At 34.1% G+C, this 13,750-nt stretch overlaps 1 protein-coding gene across 2 annotated transcripts in view; it reads left to right on the plus strand.

The window, feature by feature from the left end:
• Window positions 1-13,750, plus strand: part of LOC150105134 (AP-5 complex subunit zeta-1-like) — a 220,029-nt gene that overhangs the window by 1,420 nt on the left and 204,859 nt on the right. For both annotated transcript variants that reach the window (XM_090396170.1, XM_090396169.1), the window contains exon 2: window positions 3,414-3,603. In XM_090396170.1, coding sequence (XP_090252296.1) covers window positions 3,454-3,603 — 150 coding nt within the window. In that variant the 5' untranslated portion in view covers window positions 3,414-3,453. The remainder of the gene's footprint in view (window positions 1-3,413; window positions 3,604-13,750) is intronic.

A 13,750-nucleotide genomic window follows, 5' to 3' on the forward strand; every position in this document is an offset into this window, starting at 1 on the left:
GAACGAATAATAATAAGGTTAAGGTGCTTTTCACGAAGAAGTTTGGGAACATAAAAGTATTCTGTGATAATCAAGTATGGTATTGATATAATTTCTTCATTTATTTGGGCATTTCTTTGCTTTCCATATAAACATTACTACTTGTTTAACTGCTGTCCATTTCCCACCATTTTTGTGTTATTTTCATGCAGTGCTGGATTTATGTATAAGCTAAAAAAGCTACAGAATTTTAAATATATAAAATATAACAAAAGAAGTTTTTTTCCCCTCTCAAAAACATACTCATTAAAATTTTATCTTTAATACCTAAATAATTTTTAATTAATTTTTAAAATCATTATTTAGAAAATAAATACATACTTTATTATTTTTTTTTAATAAAAATTAAAAGACAGTATATTTTCATATATTAAAAAGGTGTATATATTTTAAATTTTAGATCAGCTGATGTAATTTAAAACAGTAGGGGACCTTCGGGTTTTCTATAGCTAATGGCCTCAGCAAGTCTAAATCCAGCCCTGTTTCCATGCCACCATAGTCTGAAGACTCATCATGGGAGTTTAAACACTCACAGACCATAATTATTGTTGAGGCACTCACTAACCACTCTGGTAATGCATTCCACTCAATCATCACCCGCCATGCAAAATATCTCCATCACATCACATGACCTTTGTACAGTTTTCTGGGATGGCCCCTCATCCCATCATCCATTACATGCGATAATTCTCCCATATCTATCTGATCAGCTCCTCTCACTAGTTATATCACAGTCATATCACTTTCCTCCTCCATTATACCAAGCCTTGCAGACCACATTTCCTTAATCTGTTCTCATACTCGACATTCCAGAAAGAGTCTTAGTTATTTACCTATGTGTGCATGCTCTTTCTCCCCCCCCCCCAACATTTCCTTGTCATTAATAGCCAGGTGGACCAGATCAATGCGCAGAACTCTAGTGAGTCTTGATTAGTGCCTTATCACCTCTTTATTCATATTTGTCAGGTTTCTTCACATTATATCAGTAATTTTTGGGGTAACTTGTACAACTTTTCCATTTCAAGGGCTGAACATGAGTTCCCTATCCACCAAAAAAACAAAGTTCCTCTAGTATGATAAACTTCATTCTATTTTCTTTGGCCAAAGTGTATAACTTTTTATTCAGCATCATTGAAGTGATATCTCCATTCTTCAACCCAAAACACCAACTTTGGTGTTTTGGGTTGAAGAATGCAAATCCTCATGCAATGACATCATGTCAGAACCTCCTGATATTTTTTCTTCTTAATTTAGCATGATCAGGCAAACAACTGAATATTTCCTCTCACACGCTGAACTATATCATTGATATATAAATTAAGCAACAGTGGTCCCAAAACACAACCCCATGATATCCCACTTGTTACCTTCCTTTTTCAGGACACTGCATCCCATACACAACTCTCTGGATCTTACTACCAGGCAACCATCCCTCTAACCAAGTTACCAACTGACTATCCATTTCAGGAAGAAAGAACCAGAACAGAGGATGGGAGCCATTTAGAAATGGAAGAAAGTATAGGAGCATTGATTGCAACCATAGCAACATTGAACGAAAGTCATCGTCGTAGATTTTTCAATCAAAATGAAAAACCATTTCTGTTGTAGACAGAGTGAACTTATTTTAAAATGTAAGTTCCTTTAAGTAAATAAGACCTTCTTTCTTACCAACTTGTAACCCACCAGAGTGTTAATATGTACTGAAGGTTTTTGCAACATCTTTTGTGATATTAATAAATAAATATCTCCTAAAAACACCAAGCTTTTCTAAGTTAGGTTACAAAACTATTATTTTGTAACTGTGACCATTATTTTGTTACCCAGCACAAAGGAATTATTTTAACAGATTTTTTTTAAAATCTGGGTGAGACTGTCAACAAGGATAAGTATTATGAGGCTTTGACAAAACCCTGAATTTTTTCAAGGTTTTGACAAAATTTTATCAAAATCCTGAAGTCTGCTCTCCCACTGTCCATGTGATTTCTTGTTTGGTTGGATGGCATGCCACTTTCAGCATTGAATTCAGACAGCTAAAAATTGTTGGTCACTTGGCTGAGTGGATGGTGTTTCAATTAACCAAGAGTTCAAAATCTTACTGCAGGCATGGACGTCTGTAAATTATGCACCCATGATGCTAATATATAATAGGTTACAACCTGCTGTGGATGGGATTAACATTAAAAAAAAAATGAATTCTGTTTATTTGGTTTCCTAAAGTCACTTCTTACATTGATATAACTGTAGTGAGAAATTTAAAAAAAAAGGTTTTGTCGAAAAGTCACAATCATGCATATTTTCAAAATGCTTTTTTCATTTGGGCTTGACATTAGCAAAATGCATCGAGAAACAAGGTGGATACACAAAATATGCTAAGTAACCACATGCTGTCTTCTATTGAGATATTGTACAGATTTCTTTATACATATATTACAGAGTGCTTCTGATATCTGTGTTTAAAATTTATGTATTTTTGATGAAAACATAATTTCCATGGCTTAACAGCTCTGTGGGAAGCTTCTGGTATTGAGACCGCATTTAAGGTAAATAATGAGTTTAATAAAAAAAAAATTGTTATAAACAGTTATAACCTTACAAGTTTCATAAGTCATTAGACTTACATCATCAGGGGTACTATCAAAACATTATACACAACAAAAGACTAGAAACAATTAATTACACATATTAGATGTAATCAGAACTTCACAGTTGGTACATACAAATAAGTAACCAGAATAAAAATTTAATAAATGGATGTCTGTAAATTGTTTTCCTAAAGAGTCACTTCTTACATTGATATAACTGATTAGTAGTATGAATTGGAAAATGCATGGCCAGGTAATGTGGTATTTGGCTAGTGTAATTATTGATATATATGCTTTTATCGTATAATAATTTTTAACATGTTTATATCAAAATGATTTGATTTTGTAAGATTGAAATTATTTCCACTTAGTGTCAATTTTTAGAGAAAAACTAATTTGAATTAAATTAACATAAAATAAATAAAAAAACTGGCCAGTTTTTTAATTTATTTTTTAAAATATATTCTTAATAATTATTAACTATTAATTTTTTAAAATATATTCTTAATAATTATTAACTAAAGGAATTTGTCTATATGTTGTCAAACTATATTAAGATATAAAGCCTAATAATTAGTTACAGTTATGGTTTCTCAGAAATTTACAGTACAGAATCGCTTTCTTTTTTTTTTTTACCTCAATTAAAAATAAGGTCATATTAGAAGAGATTAAATGAGTTTAAATTTTGGAAATTCAAATGGTAATTAAAATTTTTTATTAACACTTTATTCTTAATAATTTTGAATTGCTTACATATGCTCATCTTCATTATTCATATGTAATTGATTTTAGAATTACAGATACTGATGCACTAACAAGCTCTTTATTGGTTATGATATTGAATGAAAAAACTTCTCCACTTGATCGGTATTTTGCTACAGTAACACTTCAGAAGATTTTACCACAACATGGTCTTCTTGAAATGATAGCTTCAAGCAGTATGCAACAACTTATTTATTGTCTTCCACTTCTTTTATTACAGGTAAGAAAAATTATTTATATAATGTTTTCTAATTATGCATGTTCAAAGATTATTGCCTTATAATGCGGTAATTAAATGTTTTTTTATTTGGCTAGAAGCATATAAGATAACATTCTAGTGATGATGCGAAAACACTATCTTGTAGAAGTAAGGAGATTAGGGTTCCATTGTGTAAGGTCTTGATTACTACAGTGCATTTTTCAAAAGAATGAACAGATATTGGAAAGGATCCAGAGATGATTGACTAAGATGGTTTCTAGTCTCTGGAATGTTGAGACTAGAAACCATCTTAGTCAATCATCTCTGGTTGAGAAAATGCAATTTGCAGAATCTAGCAGAGAGGGGGGAGAGCAGTATGATGGAGATATATAAGTTGGTAAAAAGTTTTTATCAAATTAATGTTGAAGTGGTTTGTCATAGGATGGTGGGAGATGGGAAGAGAACAAGAGGTCATATTTGGAAGCTGTGTAAGGATAGTCTGAGTAAGGTGAGAAGCAGGTGTTTTTGCATGGAGAGTGGGGAATGATTGGAATGCATTCCCTGACAACACATGAGTGCAGAGAATGTATTTAAGGCACACTATGATAAGCTGTGTGTGAGGAAAGGAAAGAAATTAACATTGCTAGCATCTAGGAATGTGTTAACAGTGCTAATCTCAGATGGGATGATCACTTAAACAGAATGGGAGAGGAAAGATTAGCAAAACAAATGTTTTCTGCCAGGTTGGCAGGAAAAAGACTCAGAGGAACTGATACAGTGAAAAGTGCCTTAGAAGATATCTATCTATCTATCAAAATTGTAGATAGGAAGTTAGTAATGATGTACGTTTTTCATGTAATACTATCATATGCTGTACACCCCTTGAGCATGTCAGGAATTTGATGATGATGTAACCCTAGTGTTTGAAGAATAAACAGGTTGGGAGTGAAATGAATGTGCAACCTTATTAAGCAAGAGATCCACAAGAAGATGATGTGAAAAGAATATAATGAGAATAAGAGTGAGAGTAGTTATGAAATATGTAAAGCTCAGGCAAGAAAAGTAGCGACTATTGTGCAGAAAGCTAAATTGAAGTATGAAAAGAAATTGGCTATGCAAGCTAAAGGCAATCCAAAAGAATTTTATCGTTATGCTGCAAGCAAAAGAAAGAACAAATGTGGAAGAATAACTTTATTGAATGCAGGTACTGTAGTGTTAGAAGTTAATGAGATTGTTCAATTAATGAGTGCTCATTTTGCTAAGATATATTAACTAGGGGTATGTAATATGGTGCATAGCGTTACATTGGATGAAGAGTTAGAGGTGCATGAAAATGAGGTTCAAGAGCTATTTCATAACCTGGATAAGAATCATCAATAGGAACAGATGGATGTCAGCGTTTTGCTAAAGGAATATTCAACCAAATTACCTAGGCCTTTTTACATGTTTGTATAACTTGGGTGTCAGCTCAGGAATGATAGAGCAGGAATAGAAGAAATGTATGATAGTTCCATTGTACCAGGGTGATACAAAAACTGATGTGTCTAACTACCGAACTATCAGTATCTTTGGTGTGGTAGTGAAGATTTTAGAGAAGTTGGTAAGAATTCGCATACAGAAATGGGTAGACAAACAACCTATACTCTGCAAGTAGCAGCATGAATTAACCAAAGGAAAGTCATATTTTAGCAATTTGCTCATATTTTATGTTATAGCTGAGTTGGATAAAGGAAATGGATACACTATGATAACATTGGATTTTGCTAAGGCATTTAATAGGATATGACATGAAAGGCTGAATAAACTAGACAATATGGGATTGGGATATAAACTCACAACTTGGATCAGTGGATGGTTGATAGACATATATCAAAAAGTGGTATATGGTGGGTATGAACCTGCCAGATTTAAGGTGACCAGTGGTGTACCTCAGGTTCAGTCCTTGGGCCATTGTTCAGTCTATACATTAATGACATTAGAAAGCATTTAACAGTAGACGTACGATTGTTTGTCAATGATGCAAAGGGAGGCAGGGCAGTCAGGGATGCTACTGGTATCCAGTACTTACAAAATGATTTGACTAAAAATTTTTTACAGAAGGAAAGCTTCAATGAAGGTGATTTGGGAAATACATATTCCACTATATATAAAACTGCACACACACACTCTCTCTCTCTCTCTCTCTCTCTCTCTCTCTCTCTCTCTCTCTCTCTGATCAAGTATCTATGTTTAAGACCTTGTGGAGTACCACCGAGTAATCCAAATGCTGCAAAACTTTATAGAAATACACATTGTGCATCATGTGGAAGTGATATCTGAGAAAAAAAAGCAGTTCCAAAATTCGCTGCTGGGGCACTGAATGTAGATGTAATAATTTTTTTGGATCTGTAAGGAGAAAAGCAACACAAGCATAAATAACACATTTTTATTCACTTCCATTATGCATTCACAGTGTGTACTGTTCAATGAGCTGCCCTTCCTGTTATGTCACAAATTGCATTTTTTGCAGTGTTTCCAACAGCAGAACGCAGCTGGTTGGGACTGATGTTGCACACATGCTGTGTTTCAGTGCTGGCAAGTTATCGGGATGATCCCAATAAACCTGAAACATTTTTCATGCATAAATCATATAAAACTCTTTAAGTAACTTAAATGTTCTATCATATCCTCTCTTTTTCTCCTATTAACTAACTTCTGCAATCCACAAACCTTCAATCTATCCTCATATGGAACATTCCATAGACCACTCACCATCTTGGTCACTTGCCTCTGAATCTTCTCCATCACTTCCTCATCTCGAAGAAACCCAGGAGGCCAGACCTTACTACAGTAATCCAGATGTGGACATATCAAGGCCTTATAAAGTGGAATAATAACTTCCACTTTATAAGGCCTTAACTTCCACTTGTTAGTGCATTCTTCAATAGTCAAGTAATTTTATGAGTTACTTTAACAACCTTAGTAATATATATCCTCTAAACTTTAACTCTCTCTCTCTACCACCACCCCTAAATCTCTAGCTTCATCAATTTTCTGGAGTATAATTCCAGCTAACCATTACACAGCTGGTAATCTGTTTATACCACGTGTAACTTTACATTTCTCCACATTGAACTGACACCCATTATCTTTTGCCCATACTGACAACTCATTTAAATCTTCTTGCAATGCCTTGATTAACTATTAACTCTAACTATTTTCACATCATCAGCAAACAATTGAATATTTCCTTTCAGTTATTTCCTATATCATTTATGTACATTAAACAGTAGTGGTCCTAGCACTGAACCTTGTGGCATGCCACTAATCACTTGTTTTTTGCTTTGATTCTGGTCCTTCAAAATCCAGTTGTCTACATAACTAGTCTCATATCCATTCCCATTTGTTTTAATTTAACAGAGTTTCATGTGTTATCCTGTCAGATGCTTTTGCAAAATCTAGCAGAATCATTGTTTGGCCATTTCCTTTATTCAACTCAGCTGTTACTCTATTATAAAAAGTAGAATTAGTATAAAAAGTAGAAATTAGTAAATTACTAAGTCATGGCCGACTCTTCACAAAGCCATGTTGCCCCTCATACAGTATCATATTTTTATAAATTCATTCTTGAATTCTCTTTTTTTTTTGACCAATTTTTCCATTACTTTTATCACTCTGCCTGAGATGCTTATTGGTCTTAATTTTATTAATAGACCTTTATTACCTTTATTAATTTTAAACCCTCTAAAATTCTGTTGATTGTCCAAATAAAAATGGCCACCATAATTAATAGGATGCCATGCCTGGAAAAATCTGAAAAAAAAAAAAAAATTCTAAAAGATAGCAGCATCAAATACATCACTTTTTGTCAAAATACAAAATTATGCAGTTTCAATATTTAATTTGATGATTTCACTTGGATTAAATATTATTCAAGAAATAATGAGAGTTTAAAAACAAGTCTTGGAGTCTCAGTGGCAAACTCTGCAGAAAATATTCATTTTGGTAAAATTATGAAGCCAGCGTTGTTTGATTCAGTGAGGAAGGCATGTGGTAAAGTTGTTTGCCACATGCCTTCTGCAAAAAATCAGAACTCTATGGTGAACGCAAGACTGCCTGTTAAATAATTAGATATGAAAAAGAAGAAAGCATATCAGGAGTTCCTAGGTTACAAGAACCTGTTAGAAGATTAGGATTAGAGAAAGAGTACTATAAAAGGAATCAGAAATGATGAAATTGACATGAAGGTTGAAGATAAAAGATATTCTAGATATCTGGAATAATTATTTCATTGAACAGTGGTATAAATTATTCTAAAGGAAATGCATCAGGATTGTATACTGATATTTCATGCAGAAAAAAACTACCAAAACTTAAAATGGGGGGGGGAACAGTGGAATGAATGATATTCTACCATAAATATTCAGATATGGAGATAAAAGTTTTACAGTGCCTCCTGCATATTCCAAAGGCCTAGTCAGAAGGTTGAATTCCTGATGATCATAGTTGAGCTTTCATAGTATCCATATATAAAAAGGGAAATAAAATTAAATGTGAGAATTACAGAGAATTTTTCTTCTGTGTTCCAGGTAAGTTTTATGTAAGTATATTTGAGAAGAGTCTAAGAAAAATTATAGAAGACAAACTTGTAGAATAATAAGCTGAGCCCAGGTCAAATACGGGTTGTCAGGATTAGATTTTTCACTTTACAACAGATAGTTAATAGAAATTTTCTGGAATATAACAAAGATCTGTACACAAGTTTTGTAGATCTGGAAAAAACGTGATAAAACATATGGCAGGTGCGAGAGAAAAGTTTTTCAAAATGTTACAGTTATATATGGTAAATTGAATGTTATGCAGAGCAATGCATAGTTTATATTTAAGTTGTAAATCAGCAGTTGGAATTGAAGGAAGTACAGGGAGGTCGATGTAAAATCAAGTATAAGATAAAGATGCACACTATCTCCACTCTTATTCATCATCATCTGTATGAATGATATTATGAAAGAAAGTGGCATTAAATATCAGGATCCGAGATATCAAACTTAGCTGTTTGCTGTATTCAGATGACATTGTATTCGTAAACAAATCCAGTGCAAGTCTCCAGGAGTTGTAACAAATTTGGTATGAAAATCAGCATTAAAAAGACCTAAGCTATGGAAATCGGCAGGAATATACAAAACTATGCCGCATTCTCAATGGAGAACCTACAGAACAGTAACACATTTAGCTATTTAAGCACAGTTTTTAATGAAGATGGCAAGTTAAATATGAGAATATACAACAAGAGCCATTTGAATAAATTTATATGTAATACGAGGAAATTAGCCAAAGCACTAAACTAGCAATATACAAGACAGTGTTCAAACCAGTTTTAAACAACAACAACTACAGACCACATATATGCAGGGTTCTAAGACAAATTAATTTCTTTCACAACCCCCAAATTTCTTTAGATGTTAAGATGGGGGTTAACATCTTAACCCCCAAACCACATCCTGTATGATTCCTTCCACCACATGATGATCTGATCACCAACACAATTGGTTTCTGAGATGTACTTATGAAACAATTTAAATCAAGACATCTCTCTTTCTGTCTGTCTCTCTGTCTGTAAATGAAATGTCTCCAAATTCGTCCATTGAAATTCTGATTATCTATCATAATCTCAGTAATAAAGATAATCCAGAAATCTCAAAAATATGGATGGTACATATTTGATGTACCATCCACATAAAATTTTTGTTCTAACAAATCATACAGGAATTTCATTCCAGGATATTAACAAACCTTGGCTCTTATTTTAAATACTGATTAGGCTACCCAGTTACTATATCTTTAAAGGTTAATATAAAAAGAAAGCAAATTAATGAATTTTTTTTAAACTTTCAATTTAGAAAATTAGAAAGCTTTTTTTATTTAATTATCATTATTATTGTAACCAATAATTTGTGATAATTATATCGATTCAGTTTGATATAAAAATCTCATAGTCAACCTTCATTATGACAGTTATATTATTGATATGATGGATTTTTGTTCCATTGTATAAAAGTATTTTGGCTATAGCATGATTTTAAGAAAACTGTACATTTTATAGTTATTAAGATGTGGTTGCAGAGTTTCAAAAAATTATAAAGCCAAGAACTAATTACAGTTGACTCATACTCTAGCAAACTTGTAAGGACAACAGAAATAGTTTGTTATAGTAGGTAGTTTGTAGAAATGAATTTCTGTATACTTTTCTATGTGTATTCTATATGAGAGTTGATAGTATTTGTTCTAAATCAGTGGGCTTTGTTAATGATCCATCCATCTATTCATTGGATATCACTAGATGCCATATGGTTACTTTGTTCTTCAGTGATGTGCCACACCAGTCCTTGCCAGGTGGTCCTGTTGTATGTCCTTCTAGAGGCCTCAACTCTCTGAAGATGTCACTTCAGATACACCATCCATCTCATTGAGAATCTACCCTTTCTTCACTTTCCTTTCTATTACTGTTTTGAGAAGTCCCCCTTCCCTCCTTTCAATGTGTTCAAAGTATCCCAGCTTTCTTTTGTCATTATCTTTAAGAAGCCTTAAAAGTCTGCTGATCCTTTTTAGCACCCATTCATTTGACCGTCTTTCAGTATATAATATCCTCAACAGCTTTCTGTAACACCACCTTTTCCTGTCAGATTTCTTTAGGTTACAAGTTTCACGTCCATAAGTCATTGTTTATTAATGATGGACAGATAAATTTAATATGAAATATGCTTTTTGCTGATATTCTTTGACAAAAATGATTTGAATGTATTTCACTGCTGTATTTTTATTCCTTATGAAGTTAACATTTTTGAGTATATTTCTGTTGATGATAACATACCAGTTACCAAATTCCTATTGATTAACATCATAGCTGCTACGTATTTATCACCATCATTAATTTCCTGATGTGTATCTCTTCATTTTTAATATGATTCTGCCATTGATGCCATCGGTTCACTACCCTAATTTTTTTCAGAACCCACGTATCTGTGGTCTTTAGTCTTTGATCAAGTACTTAATTTCTAACCCAATTCTCAGATCCATAACTTAAAATTGATTTGAACATAGTCTTGTATACTGCTAGTTTGGTGTTTTGGCTAATTTCTCTCTTATTCTACAGGGTGTTCGGGATAAATTTGACAGTTTCGTAAGGAAAAAGAAAATCTTCTTTGTATCTATTAAATTTAATGAATTGACAAAAAAACATTACAGGCAGAGTTAATTACAATACTATCAACAAGATTTACTCAAAATAACCACCATTAGCATCGATCACAGCTTCAATTCTGCTTCGGAACCTCGAACAAGCTGATGCTACAGTCTCCCTGGGAAGGGCCGCAAAAACTGTTTTAATTTTATCCATTAACTGGGCTTTTGTATTACTGGAAGTGCGATTGGTGTCTTTTTCAACTGCGCCCCATACAAAATAATCCATGGGGTTAAGGTCTGGGGAGTTTGGAGGCCAAACATTTGGACTGGTGAAGTCGTAGAAATTTTCAGACAACCATTTTTGACTTTTCCCAGAGGTGTGGCAAGGGGCCGAATCCTGCTGCCATACATACGGCCTACCATTGGCTACCCTTGTTATCCAGGGCTTGACTACAGTTAGCAACTCCACGAACAAAGCCCGAATTCCAATGCCAGGGTTCTTCAACACCTGTTCCTGCAGATTTGCGAGGAATTCTGCTGTACGAACGCAATCAGATCGTCTGCTAGGGATCTTTCTTCTTGCTACATCCTCGTAGTCACCATTGCAAGTCTCTAGTTCATGCCTGATTGTTTTTACTGTATTCAGGGAGCATTGGGCAGCAGTCGTAATATCCTTATTTTGATGGCGGGCACGAATCATCATGATACAAGTTATTCTCTTCCATGATTCAGGTGGGTTCCAGCTATCCATCCTTTCTGACATCTTGTATATGAATGAAGAAGGGTCCAAACTTTTAAATGAAGAGAAGTGTGTGTTAATACATGTAACTTACGGAAAAATATAATTAATTATAAATATGTCAAATTTATCCCGAACACCCTGTATATAAATTTATTCAGCTGGCTACCCACCATACCAGCTTTGCTTATTCTGTTGTCTATTTCCAGATTTACCCTGCCATCTTCACTAAAAACTGTGCCTAAATAGCTGAAATATTTTACTTGTTCTATATGTTTACCATTAAGAATTGAGCTGAATTTTCTATCTCCCTGCCCAATTTCATAATTTTGGTCTTTTTAATGCTGATTTTCATGCCAAATTTCTTACAGCTGTTATTAGTTAGAGAATCCTGGAGACCTACACTAGATGTGTTTAGGAGTATAATATCATCTACATATAAGGCCTAATGCCACTTTCTTTCAAAATGTGATCTGTAAGGCCTGATATTAGAATTGGACATGTCAATTTTTCTCTTACCTCTGATTTTACATCAAACCATCTTCCTGCATTTTCTTCAATTCTATTTGCTGACTGTCAACTTAAATATAGAGTATGTATTCTGTATAATGTTCCATTCACCCCATATAATTGTAGTGTTTTGAAATGCTTTTCTCTGCGCACCTTGTTATATGCTTTCTCCTGACTTCAAAACTTTACTACAGATTATTATTATTATCCTAAGATCTTATGAAGTCACAGATTCATAAGATCTTAGGAAGATTCAAAGAACATCTGCTGTGCCTTAAACACATTCAAATTATCTGGAGACACCACGCTCTCAGGCAATGCATTCCAATCATTCACAGCTCTCCATGCAAAACATGGAGAGCTGTGAATGATGTGAACAAGGATGACCTCTTGTTCTCCCCCAGTCTCCCACAATTTCATCAAAAACATCTTCAGTTTAATCCAATAACATCCCCTTACTAACTTTTACATCTCTATCATATCATATCACTCCTCTTCCTCCTATCCACTAGACTTTGCAAACTGCATTGTCCCCACCTTTCTTCATATTCAACATTCCAGAGATCAGAAACTATTTTGGTCAATTGCCTCTGGTCCCTCTCCAACATCTCTTCATCCTTTTGAAAACCAGGTGGATTAATCAGAGCCTTATACAATGTTGTATAAGACTCTGATTAGGAGTAAAAAGTAAGGAGATACTGATGAACCAGTATCTCCTTACTTCTACAAGTCAGTGTCCTCCATATCATTCCAAGAATTTGTTGTGTTGTCATCACAATTTTGGCTATATATCCTCTAAATTTGAGATTCTTATCCACCATCACTCCAAGAACTCTTATTTCCTCCACCTCGAACAATACATCCCTACCAAGAGCAAATTCTGCATCCCATCTGCGTTTTCAAATTTTAAAACCTTACATTTTGCAACATTGAACTGAACTGGCATCCTCACTCCATGCCCATTCACTCAATTTATTCAAGTCTGCCTGTAATGTCACAATATCTGCTCTACTCCTCATTTGTCCCAACTTTGTGTCATCTGCAAATGGCTGTATATCCCAATTCAAATCTTCTCCAATATTATTAACATTCAGGTTAAATAGCAATACCCCTAAAACAGACTCTAGTGACTTTCCTCTTCTAGCATATTGCTTTCCCATATACAATTTCTTGATACCTATCAGACAGCCAATCTCCAATCCATTGCACTAATCTAATATCCAACCCCATTTACTCTAGTTTGACGATCAACTTATCATGTGGTAATCCATCAAAAGATTATTTCCCATTTGCTTAATCTCTTTATTCATCAATTTCACACATACCGTATTTAACCTTCTGATATACTAGATAGTTCTTGAATATCACCTAAGCAGCATTGACCTCCTTTCCACCCAATTCCTCATTCCATGCTACAGTTCCAAGCTGTCTCCTGAGCTTTTCATAATCACCAGTCTTATAGTTCCACGTATACCCTTTCCTCACAGAAGTCCTCACATGACTGGCAACTAGCCAGGTAATCACTTCATGCTCATCTTACCAACTGGATGGAGATTTGACTCCTCATTTATAATAACTTGTGATGAGATGATCAAATCCAAGACCCTCAGTTCTCATGTATCCTCTCTTACATACTGCCTGATGTAGTTGTCCCTCAAAAACCCAGGATACTCATTTTCTTTACTTCCAGTTGCTATCTTGACATCATTAAAATCAATCATAATGATCACCCTTTTCCCATTTGCTTGACTAATTTGC

Source organism: Typopeltis vanoorti, chromosome 7 (assembly GCF_054136105.1).
Source record: "Typopeltis vanoorti isolate ZY-2024b chromosome 7, IOZ_Tvanoo_1.0, whole genome shotgun sequence".
NCBI lineage: Eukaryota > Metazoa > Arthropoda > Arachnida > Uropygi > Thelyphonidae > Typopeltis > Typopeltis vanoorti.